The sequence below is a fragment of the Platichthys flesus genome, chromosome 11 (genome assembly GCF_949316205.1).
Source record: "Platichthys flesus chromosome 11, fPlaFle2.1, whole genome shotgun sequence".
Lineage (NCBI taxonomy): Eukaryota > Metazoa > Chordata > Actinopteri > Pleuronectiformes > Pleuronectidae > Platichthys > Platichthys flesus.
Genome location: NC_084955.1, coordinates 1,605,039 through 1,623,940, shown reverse-complemented (window position 1 = coordinate 1,623,940; position 18,902 = coordinate 1,605,039). Strand labels below are relative to the sequence as shown.

General features: G+C 43.3%; 1 protein-coding gene across 1 annotated transcript in view; it reads right to left on the bottom strand.

Moving 5' to 3' along the window:
- Window positions 1–16,165, bottom strand: part of LOC133964867 (NIPA-like protein 2) — a 30,440-nt gene extending 14,275 nt beyond the window's left edge. Inside the window, exons 1-3 of the mRNA XM_062399167.1 lie at window positions 15,885–16,165; window positions 3,143–3,211; window positions 2,192–2,360 (exon numbers count right to left, since the gene is read on the bottom strand). Coding sequence (XP_062255151.1) covers window positions 2,192–2,360; window positions 3,143–3,211; window positions 15,885–15,953 — 307 coding nt within the window. The 5' untranslated portion in view covers window positions 15,954–16,165. The remainder of the gene's footprint in view (window positions 1–2,191; window positions 2,361–3,142; window positions 3,212–15,884) is intronic.
- Between the last annotated feature and the right edge of the window lie 2,737 nt (window positions 16,166–18,902).

Below are 18,902 nucleotides of genomic sequence, written 5' to 3'. Positions count from 1 at the left end.
CTCACCAATTCATCCCTTGCTTCATTCATTCTTCAACACACACTTCAGCTGCTTATTATATATTCATGCATACTCAAATTCAACACAGGCCTCGCCACTAGCAGTCACTACTTTTAATAAGGATAGCAATGATAGAAGAATAGAAATGAGCACAGCAATTGTTACAACCTGTAGCTTTGGGTTCATTCGACAGTGCTTATAGCAAAAAGGAATAGTGTTTTTGTATACTCTGAAAGACGAGAGACAAAGAGAGTCATCGGTGATTCATGAGATGATACAATCCTCTTCCATCCAAACTTGCATTACATCTAAGTGTGAATTTGAATAGAAAACATCCTACATTGTAAAAACTGACAAAAGCTTGTAATATTTCTAAGTAATTGCTCACTCACTAAAGTACATGCAAAACTACTTGATTCAGTGCTTTATTCAAACCATTTATCCACTTTCAAAACATGACTATGGGAAAATGGTGTGAAGCGTTGAGGTAATAGCTTAGTATCCATGACTCACCACCATCTCTAGCGCAGGACTGATAGTGGCAGGAGGTAAGACATAAACCTCTTCAATATTTAACCTGTGTTTGCACTGAGCAGCTGCCAGCTGTACAACCAGGCAGGATATGTTTTGATTTGCTAATGAATCCGGCTTAGTTTAATTCAGACTGTTGGCTGTAAAAATGATCATCTCTGGAGTAGGCTTCGGTACGTCTTCATAATGTCAAGAGTATTTGTTGACTCAGTTTCATCACTAAATGATGATTTCACACAGAGAGGAGATCAACACGTGTCAATGTGTAATTCTCATGACCTTCCAGTTCCTGTTCAAGGAGCAGTATTTGCTCTTGGTAAATACATCTTTAAAAAGAAGAATAATACAATATTAATCCCAGTCAATTGTTTCTGTGTTCAGTAGATCAGTGATTCCTAATCTGGGAATGTATACCATTTTTCACTTGATTAAGACAAGTTATGGTATGTTCCTCTAATGTGGCTTTTATGTTGCTGGTATTACATTTTCAGGAATCTGAGAATTATTCCGATAAAAGGAAAATATGTCATATGTCAATCTGAGGATAACAGTGGCCAATCCATTAATCTAGAGGACACACATTTGAACAAGTGGACACTACAGTCCAGACTGTACATAGTAAGATAGTTGTGCCTTTGTTGCTCTTAGGGCTCTGTATTTTAGCACATTTATTTTGAAATACCATAATGGATATGACATTAAAGGGCCATGTCTCAGCTTTAATCATAGAAAGAGCTGCGTGGGAGATACTGAACACATAGTGGCCAAATGTTTGGAGATTAAAACAACAAGAGAGAGACCCATGAAGTCGCACAAATCATCATATTTATTATTCAATGCAGTCAGTGACTGCCTACATTCATCAGCAGACCCTTTACATCTCCCATTGGGTCTGTGGGGTCTCTTTGTCTTCAGTTTCATCTGAAGACAGAGCTTGTCATAACTAGATTTTTTCTTCACAATGAAAACTATCACCTGTAATAAACTAGATTTGTGCTCCAAAGTTTGCCAGTTTGACCCATTATTATTTTTATTAATTTGCATTGTCACTTCTTAACTGCACGCAAAGACAGACAGCTGGCCTAACATATGGATCAATGGAGCATTTTGTGAAAAGTATTGAGAAATCCTTACACCTCCATGTTTTCCTGATGACAGTTTGAAAGGTTCATGGTGTTCATTTTGTTTGTCCTATCTTGGCTACTGAAGAACACTTGTAGTCCTTGTATTAACATCTGTCCTGAAGGAACTGATAAACAAGTGGTCAGCACCAGAATGTGTCCTGGATGCTTCCTGAGATCCAAAGACTCAGACCCCATTTGGATGTGTTCCTGATGTAGAGCTCATTTATAATCTAATTACAAACACATCAATTCTTACTTTCAGCTGATTTGTGCTGAGTTTGGAAATCAGTATGTACACTTCGTAGATCTCATTATGCAAAGTTTTATTCTCAGATATCCCACACTAATGTAAAACCTTTTTTTTTTTAACACAAAATGCAAACAAATGGCAAAAATGGGACCATTTACGACAGGATGAGAATATAAAGAGCACACCTCACATGGCAACACTGCCTGCCATTCCCAAAGGAAACAACCTTTCATCTTGCCTTCATGCATGGATAATGTATGAGACAGAAAGGGTAGGACTTACTTACCTATGACAGACACACAGCCCAGTGGGGCTATGAGCGATGCTGGGGCAAAGCCGTAGGCAGCAAAGTTCCCCAGTTCCCCAACACCCATGAGAACCACACCGCACCACCACATCACAGAGGTGTAGTAGGGCTTGGAGCCACGCTGAGACTGACGGACGTGGGCATATTTCTGTCAGACAGAGAGGGAACGGGAGCCAGAGGCATCACTCAGATTATGTGGATCCAATACAAACTCAAACATTTGTTAATAATTTATATAGAAACATAAACAATGTTTGATCAAAAAGTTATCAGCTTTAGGGCAAATGTAAATGTAGGCCTATACTTAATACACATTTCCAGTTCTATCTCTGAGTGCTTACCGTTGCTAATGAACATCAACTTTTCCCAGCATTTTTTAATTGAGGTTGTCCCGCTGCCTCTGAATCTGTCTTACACAGCCTGCATGCTGCTGCCGTAAAAGCAGTTTACATTGCCTAATCTGAAAGTAAATTAGTTACATACTTTGGGTATTTTGTGGAATTACTGAAACTGTGCAGTAGAACAAAAATCTTAATTTTAGACAGGTCATGTTTTTATACCAGTCTCTAAAGCCTGTCAGCCTACTTAATGCTTGCTGGGGTTAACGAATTGCATACATTCTCTAAAAGGCTTGGATTGATGATTTAACAGCATATAGCTCAGGATATTTACACTTCGGTTGAAAATAGTCTTTATATACTGTTAGAATAATTCGTATTTTGAATAAGTCCAGAAAATGTGTTTGAATATTCTGTATAATTGGACAAGTATGTTGCCAATCACAGTGTTCAATTAAAAATGAAATAGGCTGAAACATCCATTTCTGTTCAGAGAAAAGCAGTGTAGCAGTGCAGAAGGAGTCTGTACAGGCGTTAATTGCCTGCTGTGTGCCGAGCGTCTGCTCTACAGCTGGATTCCAGCACTTCATACCTGTATGTTGAGTGAAATGCTGATGACGACATTCCCACATATAGAGATGATGATTCCCAGGAGATAGGTCTGTCGAAACACACAGTAAACAGAAGGAAGATAAGACAATGTAATACTTGTCACACAACAATTAGAAACACCCCATAATACTCCCTGCAGGTCTTCAATGATAACCACTGACCAAACTGCTGCACTGCTGCTCTGTTCAACGGCACCAAAGTGTGTATCTGTGGCCTAAGAGAGCAGAGGCCTCTATTGTTAATATTAATGTATATATGAGATAGAATCAAACTTCACAAACGCAGTCACAAGCAGTCAATAACAACATACCCAGGTATTTAACACACATATGCAGAAACACAATCACTCCCTCAGCATCTTAATTCTCCAAGGATATACAACACCTCACTGATGCAGGTCAGTTCACACCTTTAGAAACAAAAACAGCCTGACACCGACTGTAAGCAATGTTTTGGTAAAGGAACTGGAAAGATGCAGCCAGAATTGTCAAAGGAGTAGTTGGTAGTGAGGGAAAGACAAGTTTCTCACTAGGAAATTATAAAAATTATAGGATTTCTTTTGCTGTACAAAAGCCTACAGCTAAATGCTGACATCAGCAAGATGAAAGTAAGATAAATACAGCTGGCAACTTCGCAGGTAAAATATTTATTATGTTTGAATTATTTTTGTGTGTTAACATATCAAACATTTCAACATGTAAACCAAAAAAATCGTAATATTAAAAGAAAAACCTCGTTCTTTTACGAGAATAAAGAAAAGAAAAAAGCAGGTAGGAGAACCTATTCTTGCAGCAGTTTAACTCCTTCTGGATCCAAAAACTTGAACCAATCTCAGGATGAAACTATGAAACCCTTTGAATATACTTATGCAGATGTACCGAACAATTTACAGTCACAACCAAACTTTTCCTCGTCCTCAAATAATAGGAAGGTCTATTCTTCAGAAAAGACAGTTTCTTCACAATATTTGTCTTGATGATGGTACTGATATACCAAACCTAAAGCAAAGTATAGCTAAAATTATTACTTTATCCTCATAATACTACGTGTAGTATTATGAGGATAAGTGTTCAGTTACACATAAGTGTTCAGTTACACATAACATCTATTGCACTTCTGTCCGTCCTGGGACAGGGATTCCTCAAATGTTTCTTCTCTCTGAGGTTTCAAGGTTTTTACCCCCTGTTAGAAGGTTGTCAATTTTCCTTACTCTTGTTGAGAGTTAAGGGCAGAGGATGTTGCCCTTTGAGACAAATTATGATTTGTGAATATGGGCTATACAAACACAATTAGATCGATTGATTGATTTAACATGGCCACTAATATGTCATAGTAATACATCACAGTAGTTCATTTTTATTTGAAACATATTCCTTTACCTTGCTACTTGGAAAGGGATCACCAAAATCAGTGGCTTCATACTCTGGTGACCATGAATGTCTTTACCTTTTTTTAATGATAAATGTTGAGACACGTCAGTCTGGATTGAAGAAGTAGACTGACTGATCGATGCTCATTACAAATGTATGTGAAGGTCTTGACAAATGATGCATCCAAAAATGCCTTGAATAAGAATCTTATTATTTCACTTTTGAAAAGTTACACTTCATCATGGGCTACCTATAATATCAGGACAAGATAATATGGGCATTTTTTTCTAGCCAACTTTCAGCAGCGATTCATGGTTTTTAACTGATGGAAGGAGAAACAAGATCCATTTGCTTTAATTGTTTCTAGAATATAGAGCTTCTTCCCTCCATATGCTAGGAAAATCATTGCCAAGAGGAAATTTAATTTTAGGTCATGAACATACCAGTGGCTGTGGGCGGACAAAGTTATACAAAGAAATGAAAGTACACAGCAGGGGTGGAAATGATGAAAACCTAAAGAAAGAAACTCAATCACAGGAAAACTAGTAACAACAGCCATGCACATCCATCTTGTCTATGTCTTGAAGGAGAAATATGAGAGCGATTGAGGTTGGAGGGGAAAATAAAGGGGATTTACAAAGATGGGAGGTATAATAGAAGGATATGAGGCACAGCATGAAAGAGGAGAGAGTTGGAGCTCTAATGGAAAAATACTTTAAACATTGACACACTTACACTTACAAACAGTTTCTTCTAATCAATGTTGTTAATGTTGTTGTTTGGTTGATGTTCTCAGTTACATGTGGCATCTAATGCATGGATCCTCACATGTGGCTCTCTTTGAGGTTTCTAAATTTCCTAACACATTTTGTTTTGTAAATATGGGCTATACAACTAAAATTAGATTAATTGATTGAAAAAAATAACACTCAAGTTATACATGGATCTAATTTTTTATATGTGTTCTACCCAACTGGTGATCATTTAATAGTGTGTGAAAATAATATTTTTATACCATTTTAATCGCCCTCATTTATGACAAATTTAGATTTTTTAATATGGATTGATAGAGAGAGAGAGAGAGAGAGAGAGAGAGAGAGAGAGAGAGAGAGAGAGAGAGAGAGCGCAGTGGGTTATTGTCAATAATGTGCATATTATTGACAATATGATACAACAACACAGTGATCAAATGAAACTACAATGAATGGAGGGTAAATTAATTCCTCCAGATTCCAAACACAAAAGATGGTCACTATAACACAATCCCAATGTCGAATAACTCTGTTGGAGCACATCAGCACTGGAAAAGCTCTATCATTATTATTTTATAATAATAAAAACCAAAGCTCATTAAACAACATGTTTTCATCCAACTTTCAAATAAAAACACTACTTCTTGTTGAATAATAGCACTCATCTCCTTGTCAGCCTGATAAAGAATTTAAGTTTAGTGTACTTAAATCAATTTAAATTCAAAATCACCACCTACAATCATTCCTCCCCTCTACATCAGAGTCTTTACCTCTGTCTCCACTCACCCTCATACAGAGTCTGATGAGACCAGTGATCTGTAACATCACATCAGAGGTTAACAGGAATGTGTGTGTGTGTGTGTCTGTGAGAATGTAAGCGATGATTGCAGTCAGAGGTAAGCAGGATTGGGAGGAGGTGGGGAGCAGATGGGCGACTTGATGATGAGATTCCTTGGGGACAAATATTGGATGACGGTAAAAAGAAGTGTAGGTGTGTGGGTGTGCAATGACTACACACTGAAGCAGACAGACAGACAGAGAAAAAGAGAAAGAGTATGTGTGGTGGGCTGCCTGTAAGATATGACTCTGTTGTAATTCATGATCAGACAGACAGTGTCATCCTTCAGGCCAGCTATGGTCTGTTCTCTAAACCAAGATCAATAACCTTGTCAAGCTTCACAGGACTGAGTGCAACTGTTCCACTGCTTTGCTGTTACTGAGCTCACAAGAAGGCTGCTGGTTAATGCTGAGAGTTGTCAGTGGGCAGAATGAGGTGTATGAGAGACATAGGGAGGGAAGAAAACTGTATATCAACAGTACAAGGTGGTGAATGTACAGCCTGAGGATGGTTAATTCAACAGACATCATGCCGGAAATGAATCAATTTAAAGTGTGAGGAGGGATTCATCTCACCCTTTATTGGATTCATTCATCAATCATCACTTACCAGCAAGTAAATTCAGCCTACTTGCAGTTAACTATTGTCTTTTTAGGCTTGTTTGTAAGTTGTCTCAGTGTTGGTGCAAAGACAGAGTGAGTGAGTGAGTGAGTGAGTGAGTGAGTGAGTGAGTGAGAGAGAGAGAGAGAGATAGAGAGAAAGAGAGAGAGAAAGAGCAAACAAAGACATTGAGGTGGGTAAGGCCGGTACGCTGGGTGTGCCGTTGGCTTGTCAGCTTACTTAGCAAACATTGAACCTTTCACCAAAGAAAAGCAGGAGACTCCACAACACAAGGCCCCTTGTGTTGCACTGTACTGCTGTGTATAAGATGATTAGGAGTTCCACAGGCTCGACTGAACAGTCTGCAGAACTCGGACTGCAGAGCTTCCAGAGCACTAAATGTATTGCCTCTATTTATAAAGTGCTCTCCTAGGACTGATGACCAATCAAAGCGCCTCACAGTACAGTTTTTTTATTTTCACACACGTATGTACAGTGCATGTATGTGCAGTACTTTCTCTCAGTTAGATATATCCTACAGGGGCAATTTGGGGGTTCAGTATCTTGAGAAAAGACACTTTGGCATGCAGAAAGGGAAAATGAGGTTTAAACTGCCGACCTTCTGATTATTGTACGACCTCCTGAGCCACAGCCGTCGCATATATATTATTATAAGGAGTAATAATTTGAATGTAGCCACTTATTAATAACGCGTGATGCAATGAATGTGTATATAAAATTGCTTTGGTGTTGGGTTATGATTAGTTTTTTTTGTCGTTTATGTATAACATTGAATGACTTAGGAGAGCTAATGATAAAGTGTCATATCTTATTTTATTGGCATTTCTTTGCTATTAAACTTCACTGTAGTGTGACGGGTCATGCTGATAGGTTGAAAGACATATTCCACAGCTTCTCCTTGAACCGTCACCTTATCGTGGTGGAGAGGTTTGCGTGTCCCCGTGAACCTGAGGGCTGTGTTGTCTGGAGCCTTGTGCTCCTGGTAGGGTCTCCCATGGCAGAGTGGTCTCAGGTGAGGGGCCAGACTAAGAATGGTTCAAAACCCTCAATGAATATCGACAAAAGAGGAGATGGGACCCAGCCCGGAGGAAGCCCGGGGCCCCCGTCTGGAGCTAGGCCCAGACGGAGGGCTCGATGGCGAGCGTCTGGTGGCCGGGTTTGCCACGGAGCCCGGTCGGGCATAGCCCGAACAAACTACGTGGCACCCCCCCTCTCTTCATCTCATGGGCCCACCACCTGTGGGAAGACCCGTTGGGGTCGGGTGCGCAGCCACATGGGTGGCAGCGAAGGTAGGGGGTCTCGACGGACCAGACCCGGGCGGCAGAAGCTGGCTCTGGGGACGTGGAACGTCACCTCGCTGTGGGGAAAGGAACCGGAGCTTGTGAGGGAGGTGGAGCGCTATCAGTTAGATCTGGTGGGGCTTACCTCCACGCACAGTCTCAGCTCTGGTACCGTACTCCTGGATAAGGGTTGGACTTTATTCTTCTCCGGAGTTGCCAAGGGCGTGAGGCGTCGGGCGGGTGTGGGGATACTCATAAATCCCCGGCTGAGCGCCGCGGTGTTGGAGTTTACCCCGGTAGACGAGAGGGTCGCCTCCCTGCGCCTAAGGGTTGTAGGGGGGAAAACTCTGACTGTTGTTTGTGCGTATGCACCAAACAGCAGTTCAGAGTACTCGGCCTTCTTGGAGACCCTGAATGGAGTCCTGTATGGGGCTCCAGTAGGGGACTCCGTAGTTCTGCTGGGTGACTTCAACGCCCACGTGGGCAACGATGGAGACACCTGGAGAGGCGTGGTGGGGAGGAACGGCCTCCCTGATCTGAACCCGAGCGGTCGTTTGTTATTGGACTTCTGTGCTAGCCATGGATTGTCCATAACAAACACCATGTTCGAACATAAGGGTGCTCATAAGTGTACCTGGTACCAGAGTACCCTAGGCCGAAGATCAATGATCGATTTTGTGATCGTGTCATCTGATCTGAGGCCGCATGTTTTGGACACTCGGGTAAAGAGAGGGGCGGAACTGTCAACCGACCACCATCTGGTTGTGAGTTGGATCAGGGAGTGGGGGAAATTTCCGGATAGACCTGGTAAGCCCAAACGAGTAGTGCGGGTGAACTGGGAACGTCTGGAGGAGGCCCCCGTCCTAGGTATCTTCAACTCACACCTCCGGCGGAGTTTTTCTGGCATTCCTGTGGAGGTTGGGGGCATTGAGCCGGAGTGGGCGGTGTTCAAAGCCTCCATTGCTGAAGCTGCGGCGGCTAGCTGTGGCCTCAGGGTCTTAGGCTCCTCAAGGGGCGGTAACCCTCGGACACCGTGGTGGACACCGGTGGTCAGGGAAGCCGTCCGATTGAAGAAGGAGGCCTTCCGGGATATGATATCCTGGAGGACTCCTGACTCGGTTGCAGGGTACCGACAGGCCCGAAGGGCTGCAGCTGCTGCCGTGTCGGAGGCTAAGCAGCGGGTGTGGGAGAAGTTCGGAGAGGTCATGGAGAAGGACTTTCGGTCGGCACCAAAGTGTTTCTGGAAGACTATCCGGCACCTCAGGAGGGGGAAACGGGGAACCATCCAAGCTGTGTACAGTAAGGATGGGACTCTGTTGACCTCAACTGAGGAGGTTGTCGGACGTTGGAAGGAACACTTTGAGGAACTCCTGAATCCGAATAACACGCCCTCTATGTTGGAGGCAGAGCTCGAGGTTGATGGTGTTTCATCGTCAATTTCCCTGGTGGAGGTCACTGAGGTGGTCAAACATCTCCGCAGTGGCAAGGCCCCAGGGATTGATGAGATCCGGCCAGAAATGCTAAAGGCTCTGGGTGTTGAGGGGCTGTCATGGTTGACACGCCTATTCAACATCGCGTGGGAGTCGGGTACAGTGCCAAAGGAGTGGCAAACTGGGGTGGTGGTTCCCCTGTTCAAAAAGGGGGACCAGAGAGTGTGTGCCAATTACCGGGGCATCACACTTCTCAGCCTCCCTGGTAAAGTCTACTCCAAGGTGCTGGAAAGGAGGGTTCGGCCGATCGTCGAACCTCAGATTGAAGAGGAACAATGCGGTTTTCGCCCCGGACGTGGAACTACAGACCAGCTCTTCACTCTCGCAAGGATCCTGGAGGGGGCCTGGGAGTATGCCCATCCGGTCTACATGTGTTTTGTGGATCTGGAGAAGGCGTATGACCGGGTCCCCCGGGAGAAACTGTGGGAGGTGCTGCGGGAGTATGGGGTAAGGGGGTCTATCCTCAGGGCCATCCAATCCCTGTACTCCCAAAGCGAGAGCTGTGTTCGCGTCCTCGGCAGCCAGTCAGTTTCGTTCTCAGTGGATGCTGGTCTCCGCCAGGGCTGCGCCTTGTCACCAATCCTGTTTGTGATATACATGGACAGGATATCGAGGCGTAGTCGGGGTGGGGAGGGGTTGCAGTTCGGTGGTCTGAGGATCTCGTCACTGCTTTTTGCAGATGACGTGGTCCTCATTGGATCATCGGCCTGTGACCTTCAGCACTCACTGGATCGGCTGGTGGCCGAGTGTGAAGCGGCTGGGATGAGGATCAGCACCTCTAAATCTGAGGCCATGACTCTTAGCAGGAAACCGATGGATTGCTTACTCCGGGTAGGAAATGAGTCCTTAGCCCAAGTGAAGGAGTTCAAGTACCTTGGGGTCTTGTTCGCGAGTGAGGGTACTATGGAGCGTGAGATTGGCCGGAGAATCGGAGCAGCGGGGGCGGTATTGCGTTCGCTTTACCGCACCGTTGTAACGAAAAGAGAGCTGAGCCGCAAGGCAAAGCTCTCGATCTACCGGTCGATCTTCGTTCCTATCCTCACCTATGGTCATGAGGGCTGGGTGATGACCGAAAGGACGAGATCACGGGTACAAGCGGCCGAGATGAGTTTTCTCAGAAGGGTGGCTGGCGTCTCCCTTAGGGATAGGGTGAGAAGCTCAGCCATCCGTGAGGAACTCGGATTAGAGCCGCTGCTCCTTCACTTAGAAAGGAGTCAGCTGAGGTGGTTCGGGCATCTGGTAAGGATGCCCACTGGGCGCCTTCCTTGGGAGGTGTTTCAGGCACGTCCAGTGGGGAGGAGACCTCGGGGAAGACCCAGGACTAGGTGGAGAGATTATATCTCAACACTGGCCTGGGAACGCCTCGGGATCCCCCCGTCAGAGTTGGTCAATGTGGCCCGGGAAAGGGAAGTCTGGGGCCCCCTGCTTGAGCTGCTCCCCCCGCGACCCGACCCCGGATAAGCGGATGAAAATGAGATGAGATGAGATGAATCAACAGGGTCAAATTTAGTTTTTTGTTCATTGTCCTGTGGAAGAATAATGTAGTTTTAAATGAATTTGTATAGCCCATACTCCCAAATTACAATTTGACTCATAGGGCTTAACAAGGTCCTTACCCCTTAACAATAGTAATGGCATTTTTCACAATTAAAGTGTAAAACTGGAAGGCGCAAGTTTCCTGAACACACAAACACACACACACATCACAACTGTATGCTAGTACGAGCTTTACTTTGACCTTAATCCTCATCCCTACATCTGACTTTGCAAAAATATCATCCTCATAAAGGTGCATGTATAACTCTGCACACACAATTATTCTCTTGGACACTGTTATCAATCCATTAGAACAAAACTCCATAACTTAACCCAACTACAAACAAAGTGGACATTTCCAGCACCAATCATTTTAAACAACAAAAGTAAAAAACAACCGAGAATGGTCCTGATAGCTGACTGGGAGACTGACAGCACTAACCCTCCTCCTCATCACTTTGAGACAAACTGACCATCAGGCAGACGGACAGACAGCGTGGCCCTTTGTGTGCACTGACAATGCGGATTTGTCCCTCCCTGGGATGGGCTAATCTCTTGATGAAGCCTTTTAGTTTCTGCTCAGGTTTGGTGGGTTAAGAAGACACATGGACATGATGAGCGTCAGCACTGACACAATGATAGAGGAAACCAGGATAGACAGAATAAATAAATCACAATTTGCCCTTGATGACTGAGGAAAAATACCTGAGAGAGTTGCAAGTGAGAGATCCCTCGCCCAGGATGGACAGCATAGCATGTCAACAAAATATCAAAATTCATGGACAAGACATTGTTTAACATAAATGGAGAGGTATATCATGGAGAGCATACCGTACCATTCCCAGTCTCACAAGTATTAAGGTTAAGAGGAGAAAGAGGAATGCTATCATTAATCGGAAAATGGTTTATTGCCCTATAGGCAAGATTGTACTTAGCAAATGATATGTGGCCATATCCCAATTGAACTTGCATATACTGTCTCTTGAATAGGTATCGTATATTTGATGCAGCCGAGAGGTCGATGATGTTGTAGAAGTTGTTGATGATGAAGGAATCTCAGCAGACCTCATTCTTGTTGTATAATCATGAAAGAGAGTTTTTTTTACTGCACCTCTGCTCCAAAACAAACATCCACAGTATCTGTCTGTCTTATCAGCCTCATATTTCCAAGTTCCGCATGACACACCCCTCATATTGAAACTCCAGCATTCCACAGCTGTCACTGTTGTGGTGGCAGCCACACACAGGTCACCTGGAATTAGGTCAAAGATCCTAAAAGCTTGGTTGTAGACAGAGAAGAGAATAGATTGTTGAACATAAACCTTCTGGATTAGTGTAGCTGTCTGAATGTCAGTTTGATCTAAAAATAGCAGTAGCTCTGGGAAAGAGCAGAGAAACTCTGGGAAACTCGGAGCTGAGCAGAGAAGAAGAAGGTCTCACTGTCCATGTGAAGCTCTCCGAGATGTATGTGGCCAGCGACCATCTGCACCCTTTTGCTCGCGGGCGACGCGCAGGAAGCCTCGATGCGGAGGATGTCTCGCTGGGTGCCCACGAAGAAGGAGAAGTACGGTGTCGGCTTGAGACAATGCTAGCTGGGCCACCACCACTGCTAGTTTGGCCTCCACTACAGCTAGCTGGGCTACCATCACTGCTAGCTTGGCCTCCACCACTGCTAGCCGGGCTTCCACCACTGCTAGCTTGGCCTCCACCACTGCTAGCTGGTCTACCACCACTGCTAGCTGGGCTACCACCACATGAGGCCAGGCTCCCACCACCACCAGCTGGGCCTCCACCACTGCTAGCTGGGCCTCCTCCACCACTGCTAGCTGGGCCTCCTCCACCACTGCTAGCTGGGCTACCACCACTGCTAGCTGGGCTACCACCACTGCTAGCTGGGCTACCACCACTGCTAGCTGGGCCACCACCACTGCTAGCTGGGCTACCAGCACTGCTAGCTGGGCTACCACCACACCAGACCAGGCTCCCACCACCACCAGCTGGGCCTCCACCATTGCTAGCTGGGCTACCACCACTGCCAGCTGGGCTACCACCACACCAGGCCAGGCTCCCACCACCACCAGCTGGGCCTCCACCATTGCCAGCTGAGCTACACCAGGCCAGACTCTCACCACAACAGGTTGGGCTCCCACCACAGCAAGCTGGGCTTCTACTACACCAGGCCAGGTCCCTACCAGTGCCTGCTGGGTCTCCACCAGCTGGGCTTCCATCATACCAGGCCAGGCTTTCTCCACCTCTAACTGAGTTCTCACCACAATATGGGACATGTTCACAAAATGTGCTACAACCTCAAGTAACTCATCCAACAAAGAAAAAACTAAATTCGCTAAATCCGGCAATTAAGAAGCAACACAAAATGCCTTTCTTTAAAAGCCTTAATAATGCCAAAACCATTTGGGACTCACGATCTAAACCAAGCGGAATTCTACTGGGCCATATTAACATTCGCAGCATTGTCAACAAAACTGAGCAAATGGAACGTTTATTGAGTGACTCTAATATTGACATACTTGGTGTATCTGAAAGTTGGTTGACACATTTATCATCTACAGCAGCTATCAGTATTCCAGGATATAATGTATTTAGAAAAGATAGAGAAACAGGGCGAGGAGGGGGAATATTAATCTATGTCAGAGACAAGTTTAAATGTGAATAATATGGACTCTTGATATGGGGACCTATTTTGTGTGTAAAAGTGTTTTTTTAATCTATTTTGTATACTGGTATGTTGTTTTTATGTTCTTGACCTGCCTTAGGACAACGGATGAAAATTAGCAATTAAGCTAACTCCGGCATATTTATATTGATGCTCTGGCTGACATATTGATTAATGTGCACTGTCCTAATCAAATAAAATAAAAAAAATAAAAAATATGTTTATTACACAGAAGATTTGTAGGTCAGGACGGGCACCATGGTATACCCGGAGACAATCACAAGCCAGATAGTGAAAGTCTGACTTGCAGGGGATGAAAGCACACATATATAGGGAGTTTGGTTCCACCCATGACTTCAGGTAAAACACATCCCACATGGGATTCCTGACTAAATAAGGACACGTTTTTGTGTCCGAACATGAAGACACACTGGTCAAGAACATTCCTTCTGAACCCATCCATTAGCTGGTCAGAGACGATTCCCTAGGTCAACAGTATGAGACAATGGTTTAGTTTGTTGAAGAAGTACTTCTGCTCAACAATTATTTTTATTTCATTAATATTGAATGGATCATGTATCCAAATTGCACCCACCTAATCATTGCACTTGTGAAGCCAATAAGATGAACCGCTCTCGAGGTAAGCATTCCACATACAGACAGTGTTTTCTGGAATATGTTGATTCTTATCTCACAGAAAAGTATTTGCAGTAACAAGAGTTGTTTTGTATTTGCCAGTTGTTTTGTATTTATGAAATGTCTTGGTGGCTAGATCAAATTTTAGCCAGAAGACAGAGGATGTTTAGATTTTAAGATAATGTTTACAGGGTTGACTAAACAGATTTATAGTGTGAGCATGAACCCCCACAGCTTGAATCACACAAAAGAGCTCTACATGTAATTCTCTATCTGACTCTTCCTTTATTTCCTGTCATCATCAACTGTTTGCATGGTTAGGGCAACTGATGGGATACGCTCTCAAAACATGTCACACCCATGCAAACATTGAAAGGCAGCAAAGTGTAAGACAGACAGATATTGTCTTCCTGATGTCGGGATGTTTTCTGAGAAGGTAGCTTTGTACAGAGGAGGAGCTGGGACCATCGGCCAGCTGTTCAGTACTCTTACAGTAGATCTATTCTCTACCATCCCACCCATGGGCCATTACTCATTACTCACGCCTCTCATTCGTCCTCTGTGCTCTCTCACTCTCTCCCTGTCTCTGTGCCTCTGCTCGTAATGTCACTTAGACAAAACATGGGAGAATCACTGACAGGGGGAAGATGAGCATAAGGAGAATGTGACTATGCATAACAGTGGGAGGGCAGAGGAGTAACACACACGTTGCAGGAGAGTTCTAAAGGCACACAATCATTACATGAACACACACCAGCAGACATGCACACAGTCTGCTAACTCAGCCTTAGAAATTACAGTTTGCAAAGTTGTAAGCTTCTTTTCAACTTACAACACAGGGATTTAGCCATATTCACTTTTAGAAAATAGTCCTGACAGGTGCTAACAACGACAGATCTCTGTGCCTGTCTGCCTGCCTCATCCACACATAGTGTTCATTACCCAAAGAGCTTTGGAGGCTGCATGAGGTAATGTTTTGTCTTCCAAGATGATTTTAAGAGGCTACATTAATCTCATCATGGACAGTGTGTTTAACGTCCAGCTCTAAATAAGGTCGAGGGGGAGAAGTTCCAAGTTTAGAGATAAAAGAAAAGGAAATGTTCCTCATCTCCCTGTAGAATTTAACTGCTGCAGTTAAGCTCAACCGCTGGAACATGACGAATTGAGTGAGGAAGAGAAAAACCAAATAGCAGTGCCCTGGCACGTTTACATTAATTATTGGATTATTATTATTATTTAATTGATAACCCTCTTTTGAATGGATACGTGTGTATATCAGTCCATAACCGAATGTATGTATGTTTATTTAAATATCTCCTTATACATACTGTACAACTACATCATCGTGCAACTCTGCTTTACTTATATTACACTATTATAAGTATATATCTTATCTTAAAATAAATAAAAAAAGGTTGTTACTGTTTCACAACTTGTGAAATGACGCCTGCTCTGCTGGAGACCACACTTCTCTCAGTGAGCGAACCTACAGTTCAGATGTAAAACTCTTCTGAAACAAACTTACCCGCAGGGGGTTTTCCAGGATCGACGCCCGGAGAGCGGAGGTCATTTGAGGAGAGCTTGAATTCGCCATGTTTTCCTTGTCGAGCAATAAGTGAAGTAATATTATTCTATAGCGAAACTCCTACTATCGCTTCACATCTTTGTTCGCTGTCTTCCACCTCATCTCATCCCCCGCATCCCACGTCCTGGCGCCTGAGAGGAAACTCAGGAGCGAAAAGTTCCTCAGTTGTGTCGCATGTAGCAGGAGTTTGTGATGCCTTCAATGGACTCGGGAAAATTGAAGTTCAATTGAGGAAGTTGTGTAGTACGGGTCCCCAACATCCTGGGCTGAGCGATGAGGCCAACACGGAAGTGTTCCATGGGAAACCGCTACGCCTTGCTCCAAGAAAAAGAAAGTCCCATCGAATCCAATGTTAAAATGCCCAACTTTAGAGCAGAATTAAACAAGATATTGTGGGAACAAGATATTAACCTGTTTGCACAAGATAATTTACTTAAGTTCATATGCGTCTCCAACTACTTCAGATGCAGATAAAGCCATCATGATGGACAAAACTCAGCTGATCAATTGTTATTTTCCCCTCGCAATGTCATATAATGAAAATCTTCCTGGGGTTAGTAAGAATCATTTCTCACAAGGTCATTTTTATCTAATGCCCACATAACATACCTCTTAGGGCTTTGTTACGCACACCTGCAAGACTGTGTTTGACGCCAATTGATATATTCTTAAAATAGCAATGGCCTGCAATGATACTTTTTAATAAACTATACGAACACACTTGAGGCAGACTGGAGATTAACTCCTGATGTACGACGTCACAGAGTGTCCATGAACATTTCATATGAGAAGAGGTGCCCATGGTCCACGTGCAGGTGCAGCTGTGACAAGTGAGCACATACAGTTTAACTTTGAAGCATTGTTTTCTTTCATCACGAATTAGTGTCTTGCTATGATTTATTATATTGCATGTTTTTATTTATTTATTTTTAATAAGGGATTTATCTTATTCGTTTGTACGCTAATTGACTGTTGTTTGATTTAATTGGATAGACATTATTTAATTGATTTTGAGTTTTTAACTTGACTGTATTGTCTAATCACGGCTGACTGTCTTTGTGTCCTGTTTTCTGCTTTGGAAACTAAATGCCCATGAAGTGAAGGGGCTGTAAAGTAAATAAACTGCAGTCATATGATGAGGATCATTTTCGAACATGTGCTTCCTGCTCGTGCATTCTGTTTCAAGGTCTGTGAAGTAGCCACGTGGACGCAATATTTACAGTGTTTGTGTTGACATGAAAGGTTGACTCGTGGATGGCTGGACAACACATCTGATTTTACAAAGTCACATGTCCACTTGTTGGATTGTATTCACTATACAGACAACAGGGGTGTTTCATGATTATTAATCGTCTCATCATCACAGCTTTTGGAAAATTCATGAGCAGCTGAGGGGGAGATGAAAAATCGATCTCCAGTCAGAACGGATCCAGCTGTGGGTACATCCCGGTCAAAGGGATGAAGTGAGACCCATTGCTGCATTGTCTTTCATGGGATTTTACTGATCCGGCTTCCTGTCTGTGAATAGATGAATGATGAATGCCTGTTTGTTCTGTTGTGCTCAACACTAACACGCAGATGGGGCTGCTGATTTCTTTCACATTTGAATACAAAGCACAAATATGAATAGTCAATATTTCCTGACTGATGTACACTCAACAAAAACACATATATTGAGGGCCAGTATACATTTGGGCAATATTACCACATTACTACAATTCATATTCGAAAGTTAATGAACACATTAAAAAATGTTTCGTGAGGTCATCCTGTGTTTTGGGTCTCACAACATCCGACACCCGCGCTCAGGTGACCCAACCACACTGTTAACCCAAATTAATTGATTTTATTTGAAAATTGCGTTGAAACTTGTGGCCTTAAACCATTTAAGTTTTAACGCACGCTATAACTAAAAAGGTTGTATCAACATAAAACCTTAATTAATGCAGAACACATATTTAAGTTCATATTAGCCATCTTCCCTAAAAAATCAATCGTTAACATAAATTATTTCATAGTTTAATGAAATTATCATTTTAAGACAAACATCTTTTAAGAATAATGAATTGCAAACATCAGCACCATCAGCTTTCAGCTCTGACTAGTGGTTATAATGAAAAAACAGGAGTGATAATTGCTGATCTTAATAATAGCAGCACCAATTCATATTATAATAAATATTAATAATAATAACAGTTATAATAGAACCCTGCAGGTCTTGAGTCAGATATACATGCAGAGAGCGAGAGACTATGGGAGAGAGATAAAAACACAAAGTTAGTGACATAAAATAAATGTGAGGACAGAGCGACAGAGAGAAGAGGAGAATTGCTCAGTGGATGATGGGAGTTCCCCGAGCAGTCTAGACCTATAGCAGCATAACTAAGGGATGGTTCAGGACTCAACTAATCCAGCCGTAACTATAGGCTATATCAACATGGAGCGTTTTAAGTTTAACCTTAATATAGAGATGGTGTCTGGCTTCCGAACCCAGAGTGGGTGCTGCTTCCACAGAAAAGCAGCCCTGTAGCTGAAGGCTCTCCTCCCATTCTGCCCTTACAGATTCTAGTAACCACAAGGGAGTCTGTGTTTCGGGAGCGAAGTGATCTATAGGGACACTACGCTGTCATGAGCTCTTCAATGTACGAAGGTGCTTGATTGTAATGGCTCTATATGTGATTTTACAGGGAGCCAATGCAGTGAAGGTAAGATAGGAGCAAGGTGATCCATCCTTCTTGTTACTGTCAGCGCTCCTGCTGCAGCATTTTGTACCAACTGGAGGCTTTTCACAAACTTACTGGGACATCCTGATAATAAAGAGTTACAGTAAACAGTCTAGAGGTAGGAAAAGCTGCATGGACTAGTTTCTCAGCATCCTTCTGATATAGGATGTTCCTAATTTTCATAATAATCCTTAAGACTTGTTTTTATATGGGTCAAATAACATGTCCTGATCAA